Raw genomic sequence first — 24,437 nt, 5'->3', positions numbered from 1 at the left:
AAGCCTGGTTCTTCCTGGAGATGGGTGTCTGAGGTGGAGGATAAGGAGGCTGGGCCTGGGGGAGTCCATCCTGGTGGTTGGGGCTGAGAAGAAGCTCAGGAGAGGCAGGGGCCAGCCCAAGATTTGCCGCTTTCTCTGTCCAGGCCAAGTGGAAGCGCCTGGTGTCAGAAGGCAGCACCCATCTAGACATGTTTGAGCACATCAGCCTCATGACCCTGGACAGTCTGCAGAAATGTGTCTTCAGTTTTGACAGCAATTGCCAGGAGTAAGTCTCTGCTCAAGGTCTGAAACATTAGCCATAGACCCAAGGGAGTAGATGGGGAAGGGAGGGCTGATCAGCACAATCAGAAGGGACTTCCTGGAGAAGATGGATCAGAACTAGACATGGAAGGACGAGGAAGAGAAAGAGAAAGAGCAATCCTTTCAGGTAGATAGAAATATGTGATAAAGTCCAGGGAGCTATTATGAGCAAAGCATGTGCCACAGTGAAGAGCTACCTTGGGAATGAAGTTGGATGGGTTGGCAGGGTCTGTGTCTTAAGGACTTTCAAAAGCTAGGCAAAGGCATCTGAAGTTTATCTTGAGGTTTCCAGGCAGGCATGGAAGGTGTTTGAACAGTTGAGGGTCATGGTCAAAGCTGTTTTCGTACATCTGACTTTAGAGAAGACCGATTGTTGTATAGATATAGAATTCAAAGAGACCATGGAGAATAGGAGGCTTGAATTTGGTGAAGACAATGGGAGCAGATTTGGGAGAAACTAAGGAAGAATGGTCAGGGTCATATATTGTGTAGGAAAGAGGAAGACAAGCATGATACCCAAGCTCTGTCCTGGAGTCTGGGACATGAGACCATTCATAGAGGTGGGATAGAGGGAGAAGCATGCCTGGAGAAGCATGTCTCTGTTTTGGATAAAGGCCAGGGGGCTATGATGAGCAAGGTATGTGCTACAGTGCTTCTGGGCTTCTGGTTGGTAGATGCTTCTAGGGTCTCATGCTTGTGGGTTTCTGGTTGGAAGATGCTTCTAGGGTTTCATGCTTGTGGGTTTCTGGTTGGAAGGTGCTTCTAGGGTTTCATGTGGGTTAAGAAGCTGTTTCTTAAGGTTTTCTTGCCCTGCAGGAGTCCCAGTGAATATATTGCTGCCATCTTGGAGCTCAGTGCCCTTGTGGTGAAACGGAATGAGCAGGTCCTCCTGTACTTGGACTTCCTGTACAATCTCAGCCCTGATGGGCGGCGCTTCCGCAGGGCCTGCGAACTGGTGCACAACTTCACAGATGCTATCATCCAGGAGCGGCGCCATACCCTCATTAGCAGAGGCTCCTGTGACTTCCTTAAGTCCAAAACTATGGACTTCATTGATGTCCTCCTGCTGGCCAAGGTGGGCTTCCCTGGGATCAGAATTCAAGAGATAGAATGGAGTTTGACTTCAAATGTCATATGGGAGAACTTAGACTTGATCCAGAGGGTACTGGGGAGCCATGGAAGGTACTTGAGGAAGGGAGACATGGGTCAGGAATACATTTTAGACATGACTCTGTGGAAGGCTGCCTGGACGGGATAAATAGGAGGCTGGAGATCAGGGAGAAGACCTGTGGGGTGGGCTCTAGAGATGATGAGGGACGGATCCTGCTTTGATGATGGAGCCTGAGGAGTTGTTTCAGATTAGACTCAGACATCCTCAGAGCTGGTCTGATTCAAGAAATCTTGCCCTTTCTCTAGGATGAAGCGGGAAAACAATTGTCAGATGAGGATATTCGAGCTGAAGCTGACACCTTCATGTTTGAGGGTGAGTATCCCAGTGTGGGACCACAGTGGGACAGGGGTCTGTCCAATCCCAGGAACTTGGGAGGTGGACCCTGGACCACCTCATCCTACCCTATCCTCCCCATCTTCCCTGAGGGCCTTAATTAAAGGAGCTGCCCACCCTCTGGTGCTGAACAAGCCCAGAGACCCAAGCCTGTCTGGCTGCCTCTCAGGCCATGACACCACAGCCAGTGGCCTCTCCTGGGTCCTGTTCAACCTTGCAAAACACCCAGAATACCAGGAGCGCTGCCGGCAGGAGGTGCAAGAGCTCCTGAGGGACCGTGAGCCTCAAGAGATTGAATGGTGAGTGCAGGTTCTTATGATCTATTCTTGAACCCTTCTCATAGGCTTTGTTCCCCAGCTGGGGAAGGGGAAAGAACTTTTTGTTAATTTTGTAATTATTGTTTCCTGGGAATAGGGGTGGAGCCTGGAGAACAGGGGAAACAGAAAGATGTGTGTCCATATTTATTGCTCTGTTTTAATAAAATCAGTTCCCCTTTTTGAATACCACTTTTCTCCTTTGTAAATGGGGTGGGGCAGGGAATCTCTCTTCCACAGGGCTGCTTGGAGAACTGTGACAATGTGTTTAGAACAGATGCCATCCAGCATGTGTTCAGTAAACGAACTTCTCCCCTCCTTTGCTTTTCTGCCTGAGGTTGCACATTTCCCCCCAAAGACCCTTACTCCCCTTAATTTGTGCTCTTATATCTAATTATAGATTCTAAACAATCTATTCCAGGCATTCACAAGAGGTCTTTGGGTGTAAAAATTATTACCCATTTCTTTGTTTGGTAAACGTGTGTCCACACTATCTGTCCTCTCCCAACTCCGTGTCCAGTCCCATTCGAATCTTACCTGGACAAGGCTGACACATAGAGGAAAGAAGGTGGGCGAGGCTGGATAGTGAAGCAGCAAATAAGAATTCACCACTCTGGTTGTGGGTAGTGGACATCCAGGCCTTGTGCAAAGGCCAGGATGGAGGCATGCAGGAGTGAGCCTGGCTTGTTAGGGAGGAGGTAAAAGTGGCTAGAGCCTCATGAAATTTACGGTGTAAAGAATCAGAGGGGCTCTCAGTGAGGCTAGTCCTTCCTGGAATGCTTTGGAAACCATGTGAAGACTTTCCAAATGTGTCAGTTCAATTTTCTGGGAAGCCAATATCGGATAAAAGATAAAAGTGGGCAGGGATGCTGCCATTAGGAGAGTCTCACATTGGTCAGAAATGCTCAGGAAGCAAGGGCCCACCGTGCCCTGTCATTGGCTGGGAGCCACGCAAGAAAGCATGGGCTGGAGAGAAGAGTCAGATATTCTTTTTTTTTTTTTTTAAAGATTTATTTATTTATTTATGATAGACAGAGAGAGAGAGAGAGAGAGAGAGAGAGAGAGAGGGAGAGGCAGAGACACAGGAGGAGGGAGAAGCAGGCTCCACGCCAAGAGCCCGATGTGGGACTCGATCCCAGGACTCCAGGATCACGCCCTGGGCCAAAGGCAGGCACCAAATTGCCGAGCCACCCGGGGATTCCCCCAGATATTCTTATTAAAAATATCTGTAGCTACAGGGGCAAACTGGGAGAGGATGAGCTAGAGCCTGGGGGTTTGGGGGACAGATTTGTGGCCAAGGGCTGAAAGATGCAGAGGAGATGTTGAACTGGACACTTTGGAGGTAGTGGCCTCAACTTCAAGGCTTTGCTCAGCACAGCAGTTCTGTGAAGTGGAGAAGTCTTTGTGTGTGTCTCCCAACTTCAATTATGTGCTTGGTAAAAATTCAAACAGTATGGAATGGTTTGCCATGGATATAAGTCTTAGTCTTTTTTCTTTCTTAGCTCTGTTGAGGTATAATTGACACATAATACAAGTTTAAGGTGTACAACACAAGGATTTGATATACGTATATATTGCAAAATGAGTAAAAGGTTAAATTCTTCTATTATCTCACATAAGCCTCCGTCTTATGCCAGCACCCCAATCCCATCCCCACCTTCCAATGTTCAGCCTATACTCACATGTATTTGTCCTCCATCTCTGTTACTTTGCTCATTCAGTTTTTTTCCTACAACTGAAAGTATACACAGAACATTCAGGCATGCGTGTTGAGAATATAACTTCAAGGTCTTTTCTTTTTTCCCCCAAGATATGAGTTTGGGAAATTAAATTGAATTACAAAATCAATAATGGAAGAAGACTTTTTATTGTTTCTTGCACAAAATGAAACACTATGGAGAAAATTATGTTCACTTTTGAAAATTAGGTGAACCCCAAGCCTAATCAATCCCGTCTCCTGAGGGGTCTCTAGGGACATCAGTTTGTCATATGTTCTTTCAGGCTTTTCTGAAATTCTTATATTTATATTTATATTTATATGATTATTATAGTTTAATAGAAATATACGCCCATACATTTGGTCACTTGTTCTTTTCACTCAATATTACAGCTTAGAGCTCCTTTCTGAGCACTGTATAGCACTGCATAAGTTTTTCAGCTCCCCACTCTGTTGAGGACATTTATGTGAAGATTTATAGTATGACAGATATTGCTGAACTTCCTTTCAGCATCTCCGTACTGATATACCCTATAGTGTATGTTAGGACTAGTGATCCCTATTTCCACCTTTTTGATAGCTGCACAGTATGCCATCACATGAATGTACCATAATTTATCTAAACATTCCTCTGTCGATGGACATTTGTGTAGTTTGGGACGTTTTGCTGTAATAAACATGACGTAGCAAACATCCGTGTACCCTGATTTTTGCTCATGTGTGTGGATGTCTCTCCAGAACAAATTTCTAGAAGTGGGATCCCTGGGTGGCGCAGCGGTTTGGCGCCTGCCTTTGGCCCAGGGCGCGATCCTGGAGACCCGGGATCGAATCCCACGTCGGGCTCCCTGCATGGAGCCTGCTTCTCCCTCTGCCTATGTCTCTTCCTCTCTCTCTCTCTGTGTGACTGTCATGAATAAATAAATAAAATCTTAAAAAAAAAAAAACAAATTTCTAGAAGTAGTGTTGCTGAATCAAAGACCATTTGAGTTTTCACAATTTAATAGCTCTTGGCAAGTCCACTCCTACAAACAGATTTTCAGAGTGCCAATTTCCTTGCATACTTTCTGACAATGTGTGTTATGAAACTTTAAAACTTTCCCCAATCTGTTAGGTGAATATAATACTTTGTTTTTCTAATGAACATCACTTTAAGTGTTGGTAAAACAGCACTATTCTCACGTTTATGAACCATGCATATTTCTTTTTCTGTGAAGCGTCAGTTTGCATAATTAGTCCTTTTTACTTTGAGGTTTTATAAAAATTGATTTATTAGGACTCTTTAAATATAAAGAGAACTAGTTCCTTTTCTGTTATGAAAAAATTCTTTCCCAGGATGTCTTTTGACTTTATTGTAGTTTTCACTGATTTATTTGTAGTCACATTTATTAACTTTTTTTAATAGCTTCTTTTTTTTCAATGCTTGAAAAAGCTCTTCAGCATTGGGTGTTATGCTATATGTTGGCAAATTGAACTCCAATTAAAAAAATAAATAAATAAAAGAAAAAGCTCTTCACACTCTAATGCTAAACTGTAAAACTTGTTTGTTTTCTTCTAATGGATTTAGTTATTAAAACCATTTTATTTAATTCAAATTTTACTTAATATTTTTATTATTATTTCTTATATTTGATCCCTTTTCCATATGAAATCTATACTGGTGTAAGTACTGAAGAGGAATCTATTTTTTTCCTTCAAATAGCTAACTATTTCAACAGATTTTGTTACATATTTTGTATTTGTCTTAGGATTTTAAATAATAGCAGCTTTCCAATAAACAAAATTTGTCCATTTATTGGGGTTTATTTCTGGGCTCCATTCTGTTCTATTTATATATTCATATATAAGCACTAAGCAGTCTTTGTGATCATATTAAAAAACATTTTCATACTCGATAAAGTTCCTATTTCATTACTTTGCCTTTACATTTTTTTCTTGAATTTTTATTTTTTTCATTTGAACTCTGTGATTGGACTGGGTAGTTTGAAAAATAGCCTTGAAAATTTTAGTTAGTTATTTGGACGTCAGGTGCCAAGGATGAAGTTAACTGTGGCCCTCAATTCATGACTACTTATCATCATTTTTTTATGCAATACTTACTTATTTCCATTCATTCAAATTCTCCACTTCCAGCTCCCCACCAATATAATTCTAGAGTGTCTAATCCTTTTATTTGCATAATTTGTTGTTTTGGGTGAATGCATTTTAAAATTCACAGATAGGTGTTATATCACAGACCTCTGCTGGTTCTTGCCTTTTTCAGAAACATAGTACTATGATTTTATTAGACATCCCTGGTTCTATGTACCTTTAGGTTATTGCTTTGAATTGTCATATAGAACTTCCCTCTCCAGTCCTTTAGAGCTGAACATCCAGGAGAGCTCAATCTCATTACTGCAATGAACATCTTGGTGTGCATGTCTTTATCTGCCTGAGAATTTCTCTGTGTTCTATGCCCGAGAGCCAGCTTGCTAGGTAGCAAAACACACTTGCCTTTCTTTGACCACACTGATGCCTCCAGAGCTGTGGCTCCTGTCCGTACCTTCACTATCAGCACATGGGATCTCTCTACTTCTACACACCAGCTACTTAATCCTTACCATCACCCACCTTGTTAACTCTACCCTCGAATAGATGTGAGGTAATAGCTCATTGCTATATAATTTCCATTTCTTGCATAACTTTGAGCTTCTCTTCATGTTTTAAATCTCTGAGTTTGAGCTCCCATGAATTCCTAGATCATGTCCTTTGTCTACTTATCTCTTGAGTTGCCTGTCATTTCTCTTGTTGATTTGCAGGAATTCCTTGTATATTCGTGATATTGTTCTAGATCCATATATTAATTGTTGATAATCTGTGAGTTTCTCATCTGAATGTTAATTTGGTCCATGGTGTCTTTTGTTAAACAGAAATCCTTAATTCTGTGCATATTTTTCCTTTTCCTTTTTTTTGGTTTTCCAGTTTATGTTTCGGGATTTTTAAGAATTCCTTCCAACTTATAGATCACAAAGATGTCTTCTATGTCATATCTTCTTTTAACTTTATGGTTTTACTGTTCATGTATTAGAGAAGACTCCATCTTGTATGTGGAGTGCATGGTGATGAGTTCTTTTTGTTTCCATATAATCAGTTGTCTGAACCATCCATTGTCCGGGGTTGTGGAGCCTCCTTTACCAGATGCTATGTTTTCACCTATTCACATGCCTGTCTGTGAGCTCTCTATCCTATGGGTCTGTTTTCTTGTTCTTGCAACAGTGCCACGCTGTGACTTTATTTATTATTACCACACTTTTATAATAGGTCTTAATATCCAGTGGATGAATTGTCTTTCTTTGATCTTTTATTTTTAAATTGATAGAGCTCTTGAACTTTAATTTTTTCAAATTGAATAAAATTACCGAGTTCCAAAAAAAATCAACTAGATTTTTATTTGATTGCACTGAATATATTGATTAACTTAGAAAGAATCCACATCTTTTTATTATAAGGTCGTCCCACCTTAGTGTGGATCTTATTTGTTCAAATAACCTGTTAAGTCCAGTACCAATATTTCATTTTCAGCTAATTGTATGACTTAAAAAAATTTCTTATGCAAATATATTACGCTTTTAAGGATACCCTGTGAGAACATGAGAGACTCCTAACTCTGGGAAACGAACAGGGTAGTGGAAGGGGAGGTGGGCGGGGAGGATGGGGTGACTGGGTGATGGGCACTGAGGGGGCACTTGACGGGATGAGCACTGGGTGTTATGCTATATGTTGGCAGATCGAACTCCAAAAAAAAAAAAATACAAAAAAATAAAAATAAAAAAGATACCCTGTGAATGTTGTATTTTTCTCAGAAATAATTCTAAAAATGCTAGGCTAAATTTCCTTCTAGGTAGTGACTTTTGTGATTTTCATTTCCCTTTTTTTTTTTTAAGATTTTATTTATTTATTCATGAGAGACACACACATAGAGAGGGAGAGACACAGGCAAAGGGAGAAGCAGGCTCCATGCAGGGAGCCCGATGTGGGACTCGATGCTGGGTCTCCGGGATCATGCCCTGAGCCGAAGGCAGACGCTTAACCGCTGAGCCACCCGGCCATCTCGATTTTCATTTTCTAGTAGTTAAATTTTTGGCTCATCTGGAGTTTATTTTGTTATAGAAGTGAGGGTCAGAGCAAGGAAGGGAGAATCTCCAGGAGCAGAAGGAGGGCTTGGGGGGGTGTCTTTGATACGATTCGTGGATAATTGTTGGGGGGCTTCCTTAGGGACGACCTGGCCCAGTTGCCCTTCCTGACCATGTGCATCAAGGAGAGTCTGCGGCTGCACCCACCTGTCACAGTCATTGCCCGCCGATGTACCCAGGACATCGTGCTCCCCGATGGCCGGGTTATCCCCAAAGGTGCCCACAGCATCAGGGGTAGAAGGGTGGTGGTCCCATTAGCTGAGACCTCATCCTGACTGTTCCCCTTCTCTCCCATAGGGAACAACTGTGTCCTCAGCATATTTGGGATTCATCACAACCCATCAGTCTGGCCGGATCCTGAGGTGCTGCGCATCTCTCTTCTCTATCCTACCACCTGATGAGGGGGCGGAGTCCTGACCGGGGGTGTCCTACAATCCCCCTCCACTGTATCCACTTGTCTTTTGTATCTGGGTGTAGGTATCTTGAGAAACCCTGACCAGCAGCCCTACCTCTCTGTGCCCTCAGGTATACAATCCCTTGCGCTTTGACCCAGAAATCCCCCAGAAGAGGTCTCCCCTGGCTTTTATTCCCTTCTCTGCTGGGCCCAGGTGAGCCAAGAGGGTATGTGAGGTGGGAATGGGGTGGCGGGGGCAGGGGTCTGGGACTGAGATCCCAGGAACGTCTGTGGGGGAGGGAAAGGGGAGGAAGTTGAGGATGGCTCTCCTGGTCTCCCCTCCTCCGGAGGTTAGGAGTAAGGGTCTGGGGAGTGGGGGCGGCTGGGTCCAAGGAGGGGTCCGCGGGGTGCTCAGCAGCTCTGCCGCGCGCGCGCGTCTGCGGGCCTGAGTTCAAGGCTGGGGTCTGGGCCCAGCTCCCGGGATGGACGGGCAAGTCCCCAGCGGGGTCCCAGGCACGTCAGCCCCTTGTGCATCCCTGCGGGCGGCGATGCGGGTCCCGGGCTGGGTTCTGGGCGCGATGGGCCCTGCCGGGGTCCCTGGCGAGTGCGAGCCCCCCTCCCCCCTCAGGAACTGCATCGGGCAGGCGTTCGCCATGAGCGAGATGAAGGTGGTGCTGGCGCTCACGCTGCTGCGCTTCAGGGTCCTGCCCCACGAGGAGGAGCCGCGCAGGAAGCCGGAGCTCATCCTGCGCGCCGAGGGCGGACTGTGGCTGCGCGTGGAGCCGCTGAGCGCGCGCCCCCAGTGACCCGCCAGCTCCCGGCTGGGCCCAGCCCGACCCGCGCGCCTCGCTTTGCAGGTTCCCGGGAAGAGAAGCGCGTGGTCTCCCCCGCGCGAGCCCCACGGAGAGCCAGCAGGGGGCGCGTGGGCCCCGCGGGAAGGCCGGGGGTGGGGGTGGGGGGCGAGGCGGGGTGGAGGGGAGGCTGGGTCTGGGCCGGGCCCTGACAGCCCTTCCAGCTCATCCCAGATCCCCGTCCTGATGGCAGGTTCTCTCAGAGCCCATTAAGGGAGTCTGTCCCATAGGCATAGGGAGCCATGGGAGGTGTTTTTTTAACAGGAGAGGGACCAGCGTTAAGGACTGAGTTAAAGGGCAGCGCCGGTGGCTCAGCGGTTTAGCGCCGCCTTCAGCCCAGGGCCTGATCCTGGAGACCCAGGATCGAGTCCCACGTCGGGCTCCCTGCATGGAGTCTGCTTCTCCCTCTGACTGTGTCTCTGCCTCTCTCTCTCTCTCTCTCTCTGTGACTATCATAAATAAATTTAAAAAAGGGATCCCTGGGTGGCGCAGCGGTTTGGCGCCTGCCTTTGGCCCAGGGCGTGATCCTGGAGACCCAGGATCGAGTCCCACGTCGGGCTCCCTGCATGGAGTCTGCTTCTCCCTCTGACTGTGTCTCTGCCTCTCTCTCTCTCTCTCTCTCTCTCTCTGTGTCTCTCATGAATAAATAAATAAAATCTTAAAAAAAAAAAAAAAGGACTGAGTTAAGGGACATGTTTGAGGTTCTGGGTCAGAGGAGGACCCATAGTGGCACCACGCTCTGATCGCCCTGACCTCTGTTCCTATCTAATATACCCGAACTTTTCTTACCTCCTAATCCTTCACTGTGTTTCTATGGTTACCTTGTATACTTAAACATGGCAAAATATAGATACTTTATCCTGTGTGTCTGATCATTGAAATCACTTTATTTGTTATATACCCTGCTGCTTTTGCTGGTTTTCACTGGTAGGGTCGGTGTACTTGTGCCTGGTTATCTTCGCCTGGGAGTTTATCATATTTGAAATAACATTTGTAGAATTTGAAGAAGGTAGCATTGTCTAAGGAGGAAGTCTTGGAGACTTCCTGGTTGAAGATAATGTTGAGTGAAGTTCAAGGCTTGTGGTGCCCAAGATCATGAAGGCAGTTTAAATTCTATCTGAGATCACACTTGTGTGATCACACTTGTGTGCTCTCGCCTTGAGGGGTGGAGCTTTTTGAGGTTTCCATTTATGTATGGAGGGTCTTCTTGCAATTCCTCTTTTTCCCTATCACTGTAGGCTTTGATTTTTCTCCCTTGATCATTGATGTAGGAAACAAGGCAAAAAGAAAAATTATTAAATTTCCTACTACTTTACAGCCCATTGACAAGTCCTTGATAAAAGCAGGGTGACATTCCTCTAGACACTCAATTGCCTTGATGTTAATAGTTTGCTAAGGACAAAAGGCAATCTCTTTTTTAAAGGTTTTATTTATTCGTCTCACACACACACACACACACACACACACACACACAGAGGCAGAGACATAGGCAGAGGGAGAAGCAGGCTCACTGTGGGGAACCTGATGCAGGACTCTACCCCAGGACCCCAGGATCATGATCTGAGCCAGAGGCAGATGCTCAACCACTGAGCCACCAAGGCCCCATTAAAAGGCAATCTTAGTCCAACCTCCAGGATCCTGTAAGTCTACTTTAACATATGAAAATTCCTTTGGAAACTTCCTTTATCTCTATCCCCAAGATACATGTTGGCAACCATTCCCCAAGCATATGACCTACCAATATATATCTGCAGGGTTTCATGACTAAGGTTTTATTAAACAGTAGTAAGTGACCTTTTTCCAATGATAGCTAGGCCCCTCAGGGTCCTGGAAACCTTGCTTCCAAAATTCCTTAGAGACATGCTATCCCTAACCCCCTCCCAACTTGAAGTATATAATGAGCCACCCTCATGACCCCAGTACAGCTCTTTTTGCCCGTGACTCCTATCCCTGTGGTTTTATGAAACCACCTTTTTTTGCACCAAAGATGTCTCAATAATTCTTTTTTGGCCATTGGCTTCGAATTCTAGTTTCTTTCCTACATCAATCAAGAGGCCATCAAAACAGCTTCACTTTTTCCTGACTTGAGAAATGCCTCCAGAGCAAAAGTATAATTCATGTTCATTTAACTCTTGGGTTCTATTTTCATTTGAGTGGAGTCTTTGTAATTCTTTACTGTCTTTCATTGTCATGTATTTATTTAAGAAACTGGAAAAGTATCCAATTATGAGAGTTGTTTTTTAAAAATTAAAAGTTTAACTTAAGGACAGCCTGGTGGCTCAGCGGTTCAGCGCCGCCTTTGGCCCAGGGCATGATCCTGGAGACCCGGGATTGAGTCTCACGTTGTGCTCCCTGCATGGAGCCTGTCTCTCTCTCTCTCTCTCTCTCTCTCTCTCTCTCTCTCTCTCTGTGTGTGTTTCTCATGAATAAATAAATAAAATCTTTTAAAAAAAGTTTAACCTAAATAACCTAGCTTACCATTAGTGGGAACAGAAAGTCTCAGTTGGAATTTTAAATGGTCACAACCCAGTTATTACTCAACTTTTGAATGTATTGAGGGTGATAATTGCCTTTAAGTATAGATTCCCATACCAGGAAAAACTCACATTAGGGCTTAAGGGAGAGGACAGCACATCACCCAGAGATCTTGGAACCTGGGCTAAATGGAGAGAGCACATTGACTTTGAGGTGGACTTTCCTGGGGATGTTCCTTGTGTAGGAAGAGGAGTACACAAAGGATGCTTTGGTAGTCAATAAGATGGATGGTGTCAGAGACTACTAACTGTGTATCCTGCTGTTCATTTTTGCCTTCTTGTAGTCCTTAGTTTTTAGTTAGCTGCATGGCAGGCTGAAATACAAATAATATTTGAAAGCTTTTCTTGAAACTCAACTGGCTAAATTACTATATGTTGTCTTTTTGGAGAAGTCAAAGAGTACCTGGTAATTCTGGAGACCTTCCTGAAAAGAGAGCTGGAAATTCTCTCTGTCCAGTTTCTCCCTTCTTCTTTTCTGCTTTTTGGGGTGGTGTGGGTAGCTGGAGCTCCATGTTGGATCAAGAGGATAAGACTATTCTTTGCAGATAATTAAATGCAGTTAGGGTCAGATGACTCTGGATCCAGCACACCTTGGAGTTATATTACCAAGGTCACAATCCCAGTCTGCTGTTTCCTAGCTGTTTGGGTTGGGGGAAAACTGTTGATCTCTCTGAACCTCAGTTCCATTACCATATAGTAATAGCCACCTTATTACACTGATGGGAAGATTGCATAAGCCAGCATGTGCAACATCATTGAGTCTATCTGGTAAGCATCAGTACTCAGTGAGTGTTAAAATATTCCCTTCTCTCTTCTTTTTCCATAATGTTCTAAAATTTAAAAAGCTTTAGTCACAAAAGTTAAATTTAAGTATTGAGAAATGTGGCAACCTTCTGTTGAAGAAAACTATCATTAGAAGACCCAGTTAGTTCTAAATATCCATAGTTACCTCTGAGAAACTCCAAGGGCCTTTGATGCCAAGCTGGTCTTGAAGCTAGGAAATGAAAAAACAATTTTTCCTGCTAAAGAAGCATGATCTGGACTTCGTTTTTCGCCTACAGGTTTCAGGAGGTGGAGGCCTTGGGGGTCCCAATAGTCAGGAGAAAGTGGAGGGTGGGGGAGTGGAACCACCTCCTTCAGCACCTGGGACAGCGGCCGACCCCGGACTTCGCTCCTCTGAAGCTGTAGGAGCAACGCCTCCCCCCCTTTGGAGTGTACGGAGTGCAGGGCCTCAAAACCTTTCTAGGGCCCACAGATTGGGGCAAAATATGAAAGGAGCATTGCAAGATGAAATGAATAAATATTTAATATATTTTAAGCTGAAAATCACATGTGTTTTTCTTTGCCAAGTTCTTAAATTATTTTTCATATCCCCAAAATGATATATCTTCATAAGAGAAAACACAAGAAAAAAAAGTGAGAAATAAAAATCATTTTTATACCCAGAATTCAAACGTCAAAATAATCACTGTTCATATTTTCTTTCATATACATCCAGCTTTTATTTATATATAATCTTCATAGAAGTAAAAAAAAATGTTATTTACATCTAAATGTATTACATTTATATGTAATCCCCTGTTTAAAAATGCTATTTTACTGGCTAATAAGCACATGAAAAGATGCAACATCATTAGTCATTAGGGAAATGCAAAGCAATGCCACATGTGATACCCCTTCATAACCACGAGGATGACAAGAATCTGAAAAAGGGAAGATAACAAGTCTAGTGAAGATGTGGAGTAGTTGTAACCCTGATACAGTGCCAGTGGGAATGCAAAATGGTGCAGAACATTTGGTGTTTCATCAATAAATTAAACATAGAACTACTATATGAGGCACCAATTCCACGCTTAGTATATGCCCCCAAAGAATTGAAAACAGTTGTTCCAACAAAAGCATAAGTTCTGTAGTGGCACTATTCACAATTGTCAAAAGTTGGATAATTGGGAAACAATCCAAATATCCACGGTCAGGTAAATGAAGTGGATAAACAAAATATGGTATACCCAGAACAAGGATATTACTGGATTATAAAAAGGAATGAGGCATTGATACACACTACAGCACAGATGAACTTTGAGAACATTATACTGGGGGCAGTCCTGGTGGCGCAGCAGTTTGGCACCGCCTGAGGCCCAGGGTGTGATCCTGGAGACCTGGGAGCGAGTCCCACGTCAGGCTCCCTGCATAGAGCCTGCTTCTCCCTCTGCCTGTGTCTCTGCCTCTCTCTCTCTCTCTCTGTGTCTCTCATGAATAAATAAATAAAATCTTAAAAAAAGAAAACATTATACCGAGTGAAATGTCACATATAGTATGATTCCATTATATGAAATGTCCAGGATAGGAAGATCTATAGATATGGAAAGCAGATTGGTGGTTTCCAAGGCTGGCCAGTGGTAACTGGAGGGTTACTGCCCTGGGTAGGAGGTCTCCTTTTTGGGTGATGAAATATTCTGGAACTAGATAGAGGTGATGGCTGCACAACACTATGAATGTACTAAATGCATGAAATTGTACACTTTTTAATGGTTAACATGGTGAATTTTATGTTATGTGCATTTTACCTCAACAAGTAATTTTGTTTTATCATATATATTTTTTGTTAATTTCATTTTTTTCATATGACAATATACTGTGACCATCTTTCTATGACATAAAATCATCATTTTGAGGTCTTTAAAATCTCTATGTGTTAAGTTTCTTTTTTTTTTCTATGTGTTAAGTTTCAAGCCCCTTTTAATTTTTTTAAATGGTACTATATTAGAAAATAATTTAAAATTATGTCTTGTGGGGCACCTGTGTGGTTCAGTTGGTTGATTGCTTGACTCTTGATTTCAGCTCAGGTCATGATCTTGGGATCGTGAGATCCAGCCCCAGATGAGCTCATCACTCAGTGCAGAATCTGCTTGACATTCTCTCTCCCTCTCCCTCTGCTCCCCCATTAGCAAACTCTCTATAAATAAATAAATACAATCTTAAAAAAATATTTTGTTTACCTAACCACCTAGGTGACCCAGTACTTCACTTCTTTTTATTGCTAAGCAATATTCTATCATAGGGATAAGCCACTCTTTCTTCACCAGTCGAAAAATATGTGGATTGTTTCTAGTTTGGGGCTACTATGAAAAAAAACTATTATGAATATTTGTGTTCAAGTGTTCGTTGCTCTTGGAGTGAGATGGTTGGGCCATCTTATACATGGATGTTTAACATTAAAAGAAATGATCAAGCTGTTTTGAGTGTCTATCATTTAAAATTACAATTAGTAATATATGAGGGTTCTAATTGTACCACATATTCACTGGCATTTTATGTTGTCAGTTCTTCCCCCAGCTGTCCTCATGAGTATGTGATATTTCACTGTGGTTTTAGTTTGCATTTTAAAATGATTAATAATGGACCTTTTTTTCATGTGTCTATTTGCCATCCATTTATCTTCTTTGGTGAAGTGTCTGCTCAAATCTTTTGCCTGTTAGTTTTCCCTGAGTTGTCTGCCTTCTTATTTTTGGATTTTGAGATTCTTTATGTATTTTGCACAAAAGTCCTTTGACGTGTGATTTGCAAGTCTTTTTTTTTTAAGATTTTATTCATTCATTCATGAGAGATGGAGAAAGAGAGGCAGAGACACAAGGCAGAGGGAGAAGCAGGCTTCCATGCAGGGAGCCCGACGTGGGATTCGATCCCCAGTCTCCAGGATCACGCCTGGGCTGAAGGCGGCGCTAAACCATGGACTGCCTTGCAAGGGCTGCCCTGCAAGTCTTTTTTCTAGTCTGTGGCTGACCTCATTTATCTAAGTTTCTTTTACAGAGCGAACATTTTTTATAAGGTACAATGTAGCAATATTTTCATTTTATGGATTATGCTTATGGTGTTGTATATAAACTATTTGTCTAACCCAAGATCACAAAGATTCTCTTCTATTTTTCCTTCTTTTTTTTTTTTTAAAGATTTTATTTATTTGTTTATGAGTGACACACAGAGAGAGGCAGAGACACAGGCAGAGGGAGAGAAGCAGGCTCCATGCAGGGAGCCTGACATGGGACTTGATCCCGGGTCTCCAGGATCACACCCTGGGCTGAAGGCAGCGCTAAACTGCTGAACCTCATAGGCTGCTCATATTTTTCCTTCTAGAAGTTTTATATTGGGGATGCCTGGGTGGCTCAGTCAGTTAAGCATCTGCTTCAGCTCAGGTCATGATTTCAGGATCCTGGGATCAAGCTCCAAGTTGGGCTCCCTGCTGAGTGGGGAGTCTGCTTCTCCCTCTCAATCTCCCTCAGTGTTCTCACTTTCTCACTCTCCCTCAAATAAATAAATTTTAAAATATCTTTAAAAATGTTAGATTTTACATAATTTAGTTCTATGATCCATTTTAAGTTAATTTTTCAGTAAAGTGTGAGATATAAGTTGACTTTTTTCTTTCCCTCTTCTTTTTTTGCATGTGGATGTCCAGTTGCACCAGTATCATTTATTGAAGACTATCCTTTGTGCATTGACTTGTTTTGCACATTTTAAAGAAAGTCAACTGAATTTGGGTGGGTCTACTTCTGGACTCTATTCTGTTCCATTAATTTATGTCTAATCTGTGGCCCATGCCACACTATTATTGTCTTATAGTATGTCTTGAAAGGGGTCATGTGAATCTGCCCATTACACTTTCCTTTTCAAAAAATCTGGCTATTATAAGTCTTTTTACATTTTCATGTAAATTTTATAATCAGCTTATCTATTCTTACAAAAATGTCCTGCTGAGATTGGGGTTGTGAATTCTTCAAATCTATAAATCAATTTGAAGAGACTTAATATCTTAACAATATTGAGCCTTCCAATCCATGAATATTGTTTTATCTCTCCATCAATTTGGATCTTCTTGGCTTTCTTTCATCAGTGTTTTAGAGTTTGCATCACAGAGATCGAGAACATTTTATTAGATGTATAAATGTATAGTCTATGTATACTAAATCTATTTTATTAGATTTATATCTTGAGTATTACACTTTTTCTGGTGTATAATACTTTAAAAATGGTATGTGAAAATATTTCTCTAATTGTTTTCCAATTTTACTACTACCATAAGAAGGTTTGGAATACTTCTTCTGTAAAGGACCATATAGTAAATATTTTAGGCTTTACACATCCCATTCAGGATCCCCTCCTTCTCTCGCTCCTTCTCCTTTTACAATCCTTTTAAAATATAAAAACATTCCTTAGCTCACAGATGATACAAAAACCAGCCACAGGCCAGATTAGGTCCATGGACCATGGATTGCTGACCCCTGGAATACAGAAGTAGAATTTCTATGTGTTATATTCTACCGTAGAATATATTCTATTAGATTTTTGTATATCGATCATGTATCCTGAACTCTTTTGGATAATTCTCATTGGGATGCAAATAATACTATTTCCTCAATCTTAAAAAGTCCCTTTCCTGATCCACTTTCCCACCAACTGATGAACCGTTTCTTTCCTCCAACATATAGCTCACTCCTTCAACGTGTGATTTATATTTGTAGTGTTAAGTGTCTCCTCTCCCACTGCAAACAGGCTCTGGTTAAGGATCATGATGGTAAATAAATGAGAGATGTACCCGTGTGTGTAGTTCTAAAGGACACGAGCCTGCTATCATCGACTGCTGTGGCTCTCCTTCCTCTTCTGAGTGCTCCACTCTCGCCCTCTGCTGGACAGTTTGGGGACAATAAACTCTAAGGCATCTGGTCCCCATTAGTTCAGTATGCGTGTCTGTGTGACTGTGTGTGTGTGTGTGTGTGTGTGTGTGTGTATGTGTGGGTGTCTGTGGTATAAGTGTCTGTGTGACTGTGTGTGTGTTCACGTTATTGTTTGTACACAGGTGTGAGTATGTGTGTATGTGAGTGTATGCATATAATTGGGTACATGTGTATGAATAAGTGTACAAATGTGTGTGTGCATGTGTCAGTGTACGTGTGTGTAATAGTGCGCAAGTGTAGGTGCATAGGTGTTTGTATGTGACTATGTGTGCGTGTGTGTGTGTAGGGTGTGACTGTGTGTGTCATGAAGTCACTAAGTCCTGTAACTGGCAGGGATCTTAGATGACTAAATGAACGTGAGTTTTTTTTTTTTAAGATTTATTTATTTGAGAGAGAGAGGGAGAGAGCAGGGGTGGGGGTGCAGCAGGAGGCAGAGAGAGAATCCAAGCAGACTCTCACGGAGCGTGGAGCCCAACGCTAACTCGATCCCATCGAGATCATGAGTTCATGACCTGAGATGAAACCAAGAGTCGGAAGCTCCAATGGACTGTGACACCCAGGCGTTCCTAAGCATGAGTTTAGGAAGGAGCCCTTTACAAAGGTATGGGAAGGGCCAAGGAAACCATCAAGGCTAGTTCAGTGTCCTGGAGGTAGAACAGCTGAGAGCTGCCATCAATCCCAGGTCCATAGGGCCAGGGAGTAGCTATTCCTGGAATCTAGAGGGCTTCGCTGTCATGGAAAACACTGTCATACAAAGTCTCTCCTTTGGCAGAGAATGGATGTTATTTTATAATATCCTCTGATTGCCTGCAGGTGTCTGACACTGACCAGACACCATTTCCTTATTTGACCCAGAGAGGCTGCAGGTAGGTGGCCAAAGACTCCTGTTGTAGCCCATGGTTTTAATTTGGGTGGGCATCCACTCCACATGCCTTCACAGATGGGGGTTCACTCAGCTCCTCTGTACCAAGGTGGCTTCCTTGCCTGCTGGCTAAACAGACATCAGAATGGGGGGAGAAATCCTGCCTCTTCCCTTGCAAGCTCTACTGCTTTTATCGTGATGCTCTTGGGGTCCGCCTCCTTTCGCTGTTGTATGAGAAATACCCTTTTACACTCCACAGGGATGATCTCTGTTGACAGCAACCCACCCTGCCCAAGTGGTAGAGGTGGCCTGACTACTTTTCAGAGCTTGTCCCATCCAAAACTCCTGTCCAGGGGAAGTTGATGTCAACTATTGTGGAGCCTCAGGACTTTCCAGAACTTTCCCTTCAGCCTTATTTTTCCAAAGCCAGCCATTTTGCTCCCCTGGTACTTCTGCCAAGAAGCTGGCAGCTCCAGCTTATGGATCTGACCCTTGTCATGCTTCAGGGGCGGGTTGAGTTTCCTGATCGTTATTATGTTAACTGAAATGTTGCAACTATTTCCAGCTTGAGTATTGGGCCAGATTTTACTGTCATGGGTCTCCTGGACTAGTTCTTGCTTCCTTCATAGATGAATGCTGAGTGAAATTGCCTCACTGTCTTTGTTTATCTCAGCAAAGGAAGTAAGAATTACTTCCTTATCTTATCTCGGAAAGGAAGTAAGAATTACACAGTTTTTAGGTCATTTGATTACCCCACTCTGTGTTGGTCTTTACGGTCCTCGTGTGGTTTTAGTGGTGGGGAGTGATCTTTATTTGCTGTTCACGCCTCCATGTCATTCAGGTTTCTGCTCAAAGATCACTTCCACAGGGCAGCCCTCCCTGGTTGCCCCTTGGTCACCTGCTAGCTCTTCTCATTCTGTTAATATCCTTCATTACCACCACCATCTGACTTGGTCCTATCCCCCATTGGCTTCTGCCATCAGGCATGAGCACCACTGTCTAGAGACTTCATTTATCTTATTCATCTTGGGTCCTGGGTCCTAGTACCATGCCTGGTATGGATTAGGTACACAAGTACAGTTTGTTGCTGAAGAATGAACTACTTGGGAGGTACAAGTCCCCCTATCCATTTTACCAAGGAGGGCATGAAGCTCAGAGAGGGCAAGCGACTTGAGCAGATCCCAGCTTTGAGTAGGGCTGGGATCTGAACTCTGTTGTGCTGAATCCAGAACTTGTTCCTTCCTAACGGCCAAGGAAAGGAAAAGAGGGACTCACCACCAGGCAGCCTGCATGCTTGCTCTAGAGACCCCAGGCTGACTCCTGGGAGGTATGTTTCTGTGGGGACACAAAAGAAAAACTGTTCATCTGTTGTGTGCACCAATTATGTGCCTCCGTACTTTATTTATTTTAAAGTTGGTGTTTTAGTGATAAAAATGATAGCGACTCAGTGTCGGAGAAAGCATTAGAGAAAGCATTAGAGACAAGTAGCAAGGTAAAAGAATGAAGGCTTCAGTTCTACTTCCTCCAGTTCCATTGTGATGTGTGGATTCTTCTGGAATTTTCTTCAATGCATATGCCAACATGTGCACGCACAGACCCATATGCACATTAATAAGTTTTAAATGTAGATGTGACTGGCACTCAAATGTCAATTTTTTAATTGAGGTATAACAGACATGTAACATTATATTAGTTTCAGATGTACACATGATTTAATATTTGTATATATTACAAAATGATCAGCTCAATAAATTTATTAATATCCATCATCACATATAGTTACAGGATTATTCTTCAAGAGGTGATAATTTTTTTAAAAAAAGATTTATTTATTTTAGAGATTTTCATTTGTTTATTTATTTATTTGGGGGGAGGGGAGAGAGAGAATGAGAGTGCCAGGAGGAGCAGAGGGAGAGGGACAAGTAGACCCTATGAGGAGCATAGAGTCGGACACAGGGCTGGATCTCACTACCCCGAGATCATGACCTGAGCCAAAATCAAGAGTCAGTCACTTAACTGACTGGGCCACCCAGGCACCACCAGTGATGAAGACTTTTAAGATCTACTCTCTTAGCAATTTTCTTTTCTTTTTTTTTTTTTAAAGATTTTATTTATTTATTCATAAGAGACACATGGGGGGAGAGAGAGAGAGAGAGAGAGAGAGAGAGAGAGAGAGAGAGAGAGAGGCAGAGACACAGGCAGAGGGAGAAGCAGGCTCCATGCAGGGAGCCTGATGTGGGATTTGATCCAGGGTCTCCAGGATCATGCCCTGATCAGCCCTGCATACTGAAGGCAGGCACTTAACTGCTGAGCCACCCAGGGATTCCCTCTTAGCAATTTTCAAACACACAATGCATTGTTATTAACTATGGTCACGGAGCTATACATTGCATTCCTAGGACTGACTTATTTCGTAACTGGAGTTTGTACCTTTTGACGCCCTTCACCCATTTCATCCACTCCCTAACACCCTACCTTTGGCAATCATCAATGCGTCCTCTGTTTCTATGAGTTCATTTATTTTTTTTAAAGATTCCATGTAAGTGAGATCATATGGTATTTGTCTTTCCCTCTGGCTTATTTCACTTAGCATAATGACTTCAAGGTATATCTGTCCATCCATGTTGTCACAAATGGAAAGATTTCCTTTACATGTCACTTTGAAAGATACTCCCCCTCCTCTCTCTGCATCTGATAGAATGCTTGCAATACTCTGTGATGTTTTATCAAGTCCACTTTACAGATATGAAGACTGAGGCTCAAAGGGATGGCAGGCTTTGCCTAAAGTTGGTGACGTCAAAATAACAAGAACTCACTTGCCTTTTTGTGCAGCATGGGTATCCTACTCCATGCTTGCCCGTGGTGACTCACGCTCTTATTTCAGGTCTCACCCTGATGCCTGGCCTAAGGTAGGACCCTTACCCCCCAGCACATCACTTATCGTTGATATGTTCTTGATCATTTATTTGATCACTGTCCATCTAATCACAAGATGTGAGCCCCTTGATGTCAGAGACTGGGTCTGCTGTGCTCAGCACTGATTCCCGTTGTCTAAAATATGCCCAACACAGTAGAGAGGTTCCAAAACTTTTGGTTGTATGGACAGTCCCTGGAGATTTAGGTATTTCTCCTTATTTTATAACTGAAAAAAAAAAAAACCACCTTGGGAATCAGAGAAGTGAAGGCTATCCCCTCCATCATCCATGCAGAACCTGGAATCCAAGATCTTAAAAAAACGTTTCTTAACACTTGAAGGCATGTACACATTTTTCCTGAGGAACTACTTAGATGCAGTTTAGAGTCAATATTTCTAGGTAGAGGTATAAGATCCTGAACTTCCTGCAAGCTCTCAGGTGATGCCTGCAGTGGAGGTCTGAGGACCATGCTTAGAGCTGACGGCTGCAAACCTTTCTTTCATGCCCAGATTTCAGTGAGCATCAACTAGGTGCTAGGCTTTGCTGTCACTTGTGCTGTCATATTTACCTAATCAGCGGTGAGGCTGTAGTTGCTTTTCCCGTCTGAATCTCTGGTTCCTTTTCGGTAAAAATGAGCTCATGAATGTGGTCTTGCAGGCTGTTGGATAATTACACAGCAACAGCAGTAGCAATAGCAGTGACTGGCATTTATTAAGGCCTTCCTCTGTCCTATGTATGCTACATTCATTGTCTTTTAAAATTATTCCTGCTACCTTAGGAGGTGATGCTAATGAAATGCTCATCCTCAGAAGGGAGGGAGCACAGCCCAGTGGTTGAGGGCACCCCATATGAAGTAGGGCTGCGTGGTGCAGAGCCTGGCTCCACCAGCTATGGGACTTTGGGCAAGTCACTCAAAGAGCTTTCAGGCTCGGCTTTGTCATCTGTAAAATGAGTGAGTGAGGGAAGTGGTGAATATATCAGAGCTTAAAACAAGATCGTGGCTCATGTTGGCAAATGCGACTCCTGCTGTAGCTGCCTGCCCACTGCTGGCACATGGTAGGTCTGCAGTGAGTTGAGCTTCTCTGGGCACCAGGGGCTCTTTCTTGTGTGTCTAAAGTTCTGCCTGGCTTCTGGCCTTGCCCCTGACCCTGATGTGGGTGGACTCGCCAGCAAGTGATGTCTGCCTCCACAGATGGGGAGGAAATAAAGGAGGAGGGATTGCAACCCCCCACTCCACTGAGGGCTTTAGGACCAGCCACCTGAACACTTTGGCCAGTGAGAATGGGGAAGTGTGGGGTCTCCCCAACACCCTACCAGTGTCAGGAGGACTCTTTCCCCATCTCCAGCTCAGTAGCTTTGCAAGGAGCCCATCCCTCATGTTATCTCTCACATCAGACCACCCCATAGGCAGATCTAGACAGACCATTGAAAGGCCCAGAGCGGAGCGCTAGATCTGCTGGGTGGTGCCTACTAGATGTGAGAGGATAACCCACCTGGCAACTGGAGTGCTCAAAGAGATCTCCTTCTGGGTCACACATTGCTTGAAATTCCACCATATAAATGTCCCTGGATTCACTGGGTATTGTCCTTTATGAACAGTTGTGGAAAGCATGGCAGAGGGGAAAGGATTGGGCTTGAGAGTATGTCAGACCTGGGTTCCTTTGAGCTCTGCAACTTGGGCTAGAGGCTTGCCCTCTCTGAGCCTCAGTTTGCTGTCCTGTTAAATCGGGTATCTTTCCTCCTGTGGATGCCGTCACCCAGGTCTCCCTGTCTGATCCCAGGCCAGTGGCCCAGAGAGCTGAGGGGAGGGTGATGCATTACCTTATTGGCAGAACATTTGGCATCCAATAGTTTACTTTATGTAGAGCACCTGGCGCACAGAAGGAGCATTTTATGCACAGCTTCTGGCACTCAGTGGACTTGCTTTATGTGGAGCCCCTAGCACATAGTAGGTGCTCTTTATGTAGTATGTTGGGCACTCAGTAGGTATGCCTGATGTAGACCACCCATCATACTGTAGTCAGGATTTATGTCGAGTACACAGCAAATCGCAGGTACACTTTATGTAGAGGATCTGGCACACAGTAGGCATGTTTTATGTAAGGTACTTTGCACAGAGTAGGCTTATTTTCTGTAAAGCAGCCGACACATAGTAGGTATATTTTACATAGAACGCCCAGCACACAGTAGGTGTGCTTTACATAGTGTACCTGGCACAAGTAAGTGTGCTTTAGGTAGAGCACCTAGCACTTAGTAGGTATGCCTTAGGGAAGGTACCCAGCATACAATATGCACGCTCTAGGTAGAACACCTGGCATACACAGGAATTGTGCAGAGCACTTGGGACACAGAACGTGCACATTGTGGGGAGTATCTGGCACACAGTGGGTACACTTTATATGGTGTACCTGGCACACAGCACACTTCATGTAGAGCCCCAAAATGCACTGTAGGCACACTTTTATGGTACCCTGCACACAGTAGGCCCAGTTTACATACAGTATTCTGCAAAGAGAAGGTTTACTTTATGTGGAGTGCTGGCACACAGCAACACAAATACTAGTTGCCAGCCCTTTCTCTTCACTGTGGTTTTTCAGGGGCTCCTGATCCTTTCTACATTCCTGTCTTCTGTCCTAATCTCAGGCCCCCATCTGACACCCATCTCCCAGATGGCAGCACTGAGCCCACAGGGGGCTGGCACAGCTCACAGTCCCAGGCAGGAGGAGCAGAACTCCACCCAGGGTCTCCCAGCTCTGCTTCCTCTATCTGAGCCCCACCTTCTCCTGGATCCTGCGGCCCCCACATCCTCACCCCTCCCAGGAGCCCTCCTCAGACTGGGCCCCTTACCCCTCCATCTGATGCCGGTAATCTCCAGCCTGGCCGGTTTTTTGTTTCTGCAGTCCTATCTCAACCAGGTCCCTGAGCTTCTTGGAGGCAGGGCTTGAACTCCCGCCAAGGTGTGCAGTCCAGAGGCCAGAGGCTTTCTGATTCTGTGCTGGAAAATCGTGCAAGCCACCCTCCTGACTTACATGTAGAGGGAGGCCCCAAATATGTTTTTGGGACAAGGCTGGCATGATCCTGTTCCCATGGCACCTGAACTCTGAAGTTCAAGTTTTTATCAGCCACACAGGCCTGGAGAGGGCAACTG

General features: G+C 43.8%; 1 protein-coding gene across 8 annotated transcripts in view; it reads left to right on the top strand.

The window, feature by feature from the left end:
• The window catches only part of LOC144290390 (cytochrome P450 4F6-like), a 54,732-nt gene that overhangs the window by 8,547 nt on the left and 21,748 nt on the right, over positions 1–24,437 (top strand). For 7 of the 8 annotated variants that reach the window (XM_077859577.1, XM_077859579.1, XM_077859580.1 and 4 more), the window contains 8 exons: positions 144–265; positions 1,117–1,375; positions 1,717–1,783; positions 1,974–2,103; positions 8,087–8,220; positions 8,302–8,366; positions 8,530–8,612; positions 9,027–10,114. In XM_077859577.1, the coding sequence (XP_077715703.1) occupies positions 144–265; positions 1,117–1,375; positions 1,717–1,783; positions 1,974–2,103; positions 8,087–8,220; positions 8,302–8,366; positions 8,530–8,612; positions 9,027–9,204 (1,038 nt within the window). In that variant the 3' untranslated portion in view covers positions 9,205–10,114. Of the gene's footprint in view, positions 1–143; positions 266–1,116; positions 1,376–1,716; positions 1,784–1,973; positions 2,104–8,086; positions 8,221–8,301; positions 8,367–8,529; positions 8,613–9,026; positions 10,115–24,437 lie in introns of those variants that run through there. The other variant, XR_013358078.1, reaches the window with a different exon arrangement.

The sequence above is a fragment of the Canis aureus genome, chromosome 19, assembly GCF_053574225.1.
Source record: "Canis aureus isolate CA01 chromosome 19, VMU_Caureus_v.1.0, whole genome shotgun sequence".
NCBI lineage: Eukaryota > Metazoa > Chordata > Mammalia > Carnivora > Canidae > Canis > Canis aureus.
Note: the sequence above shows the minus strand (reverse complement) of the source record. Positions and strands in the feature narration are given on the sequence as shown.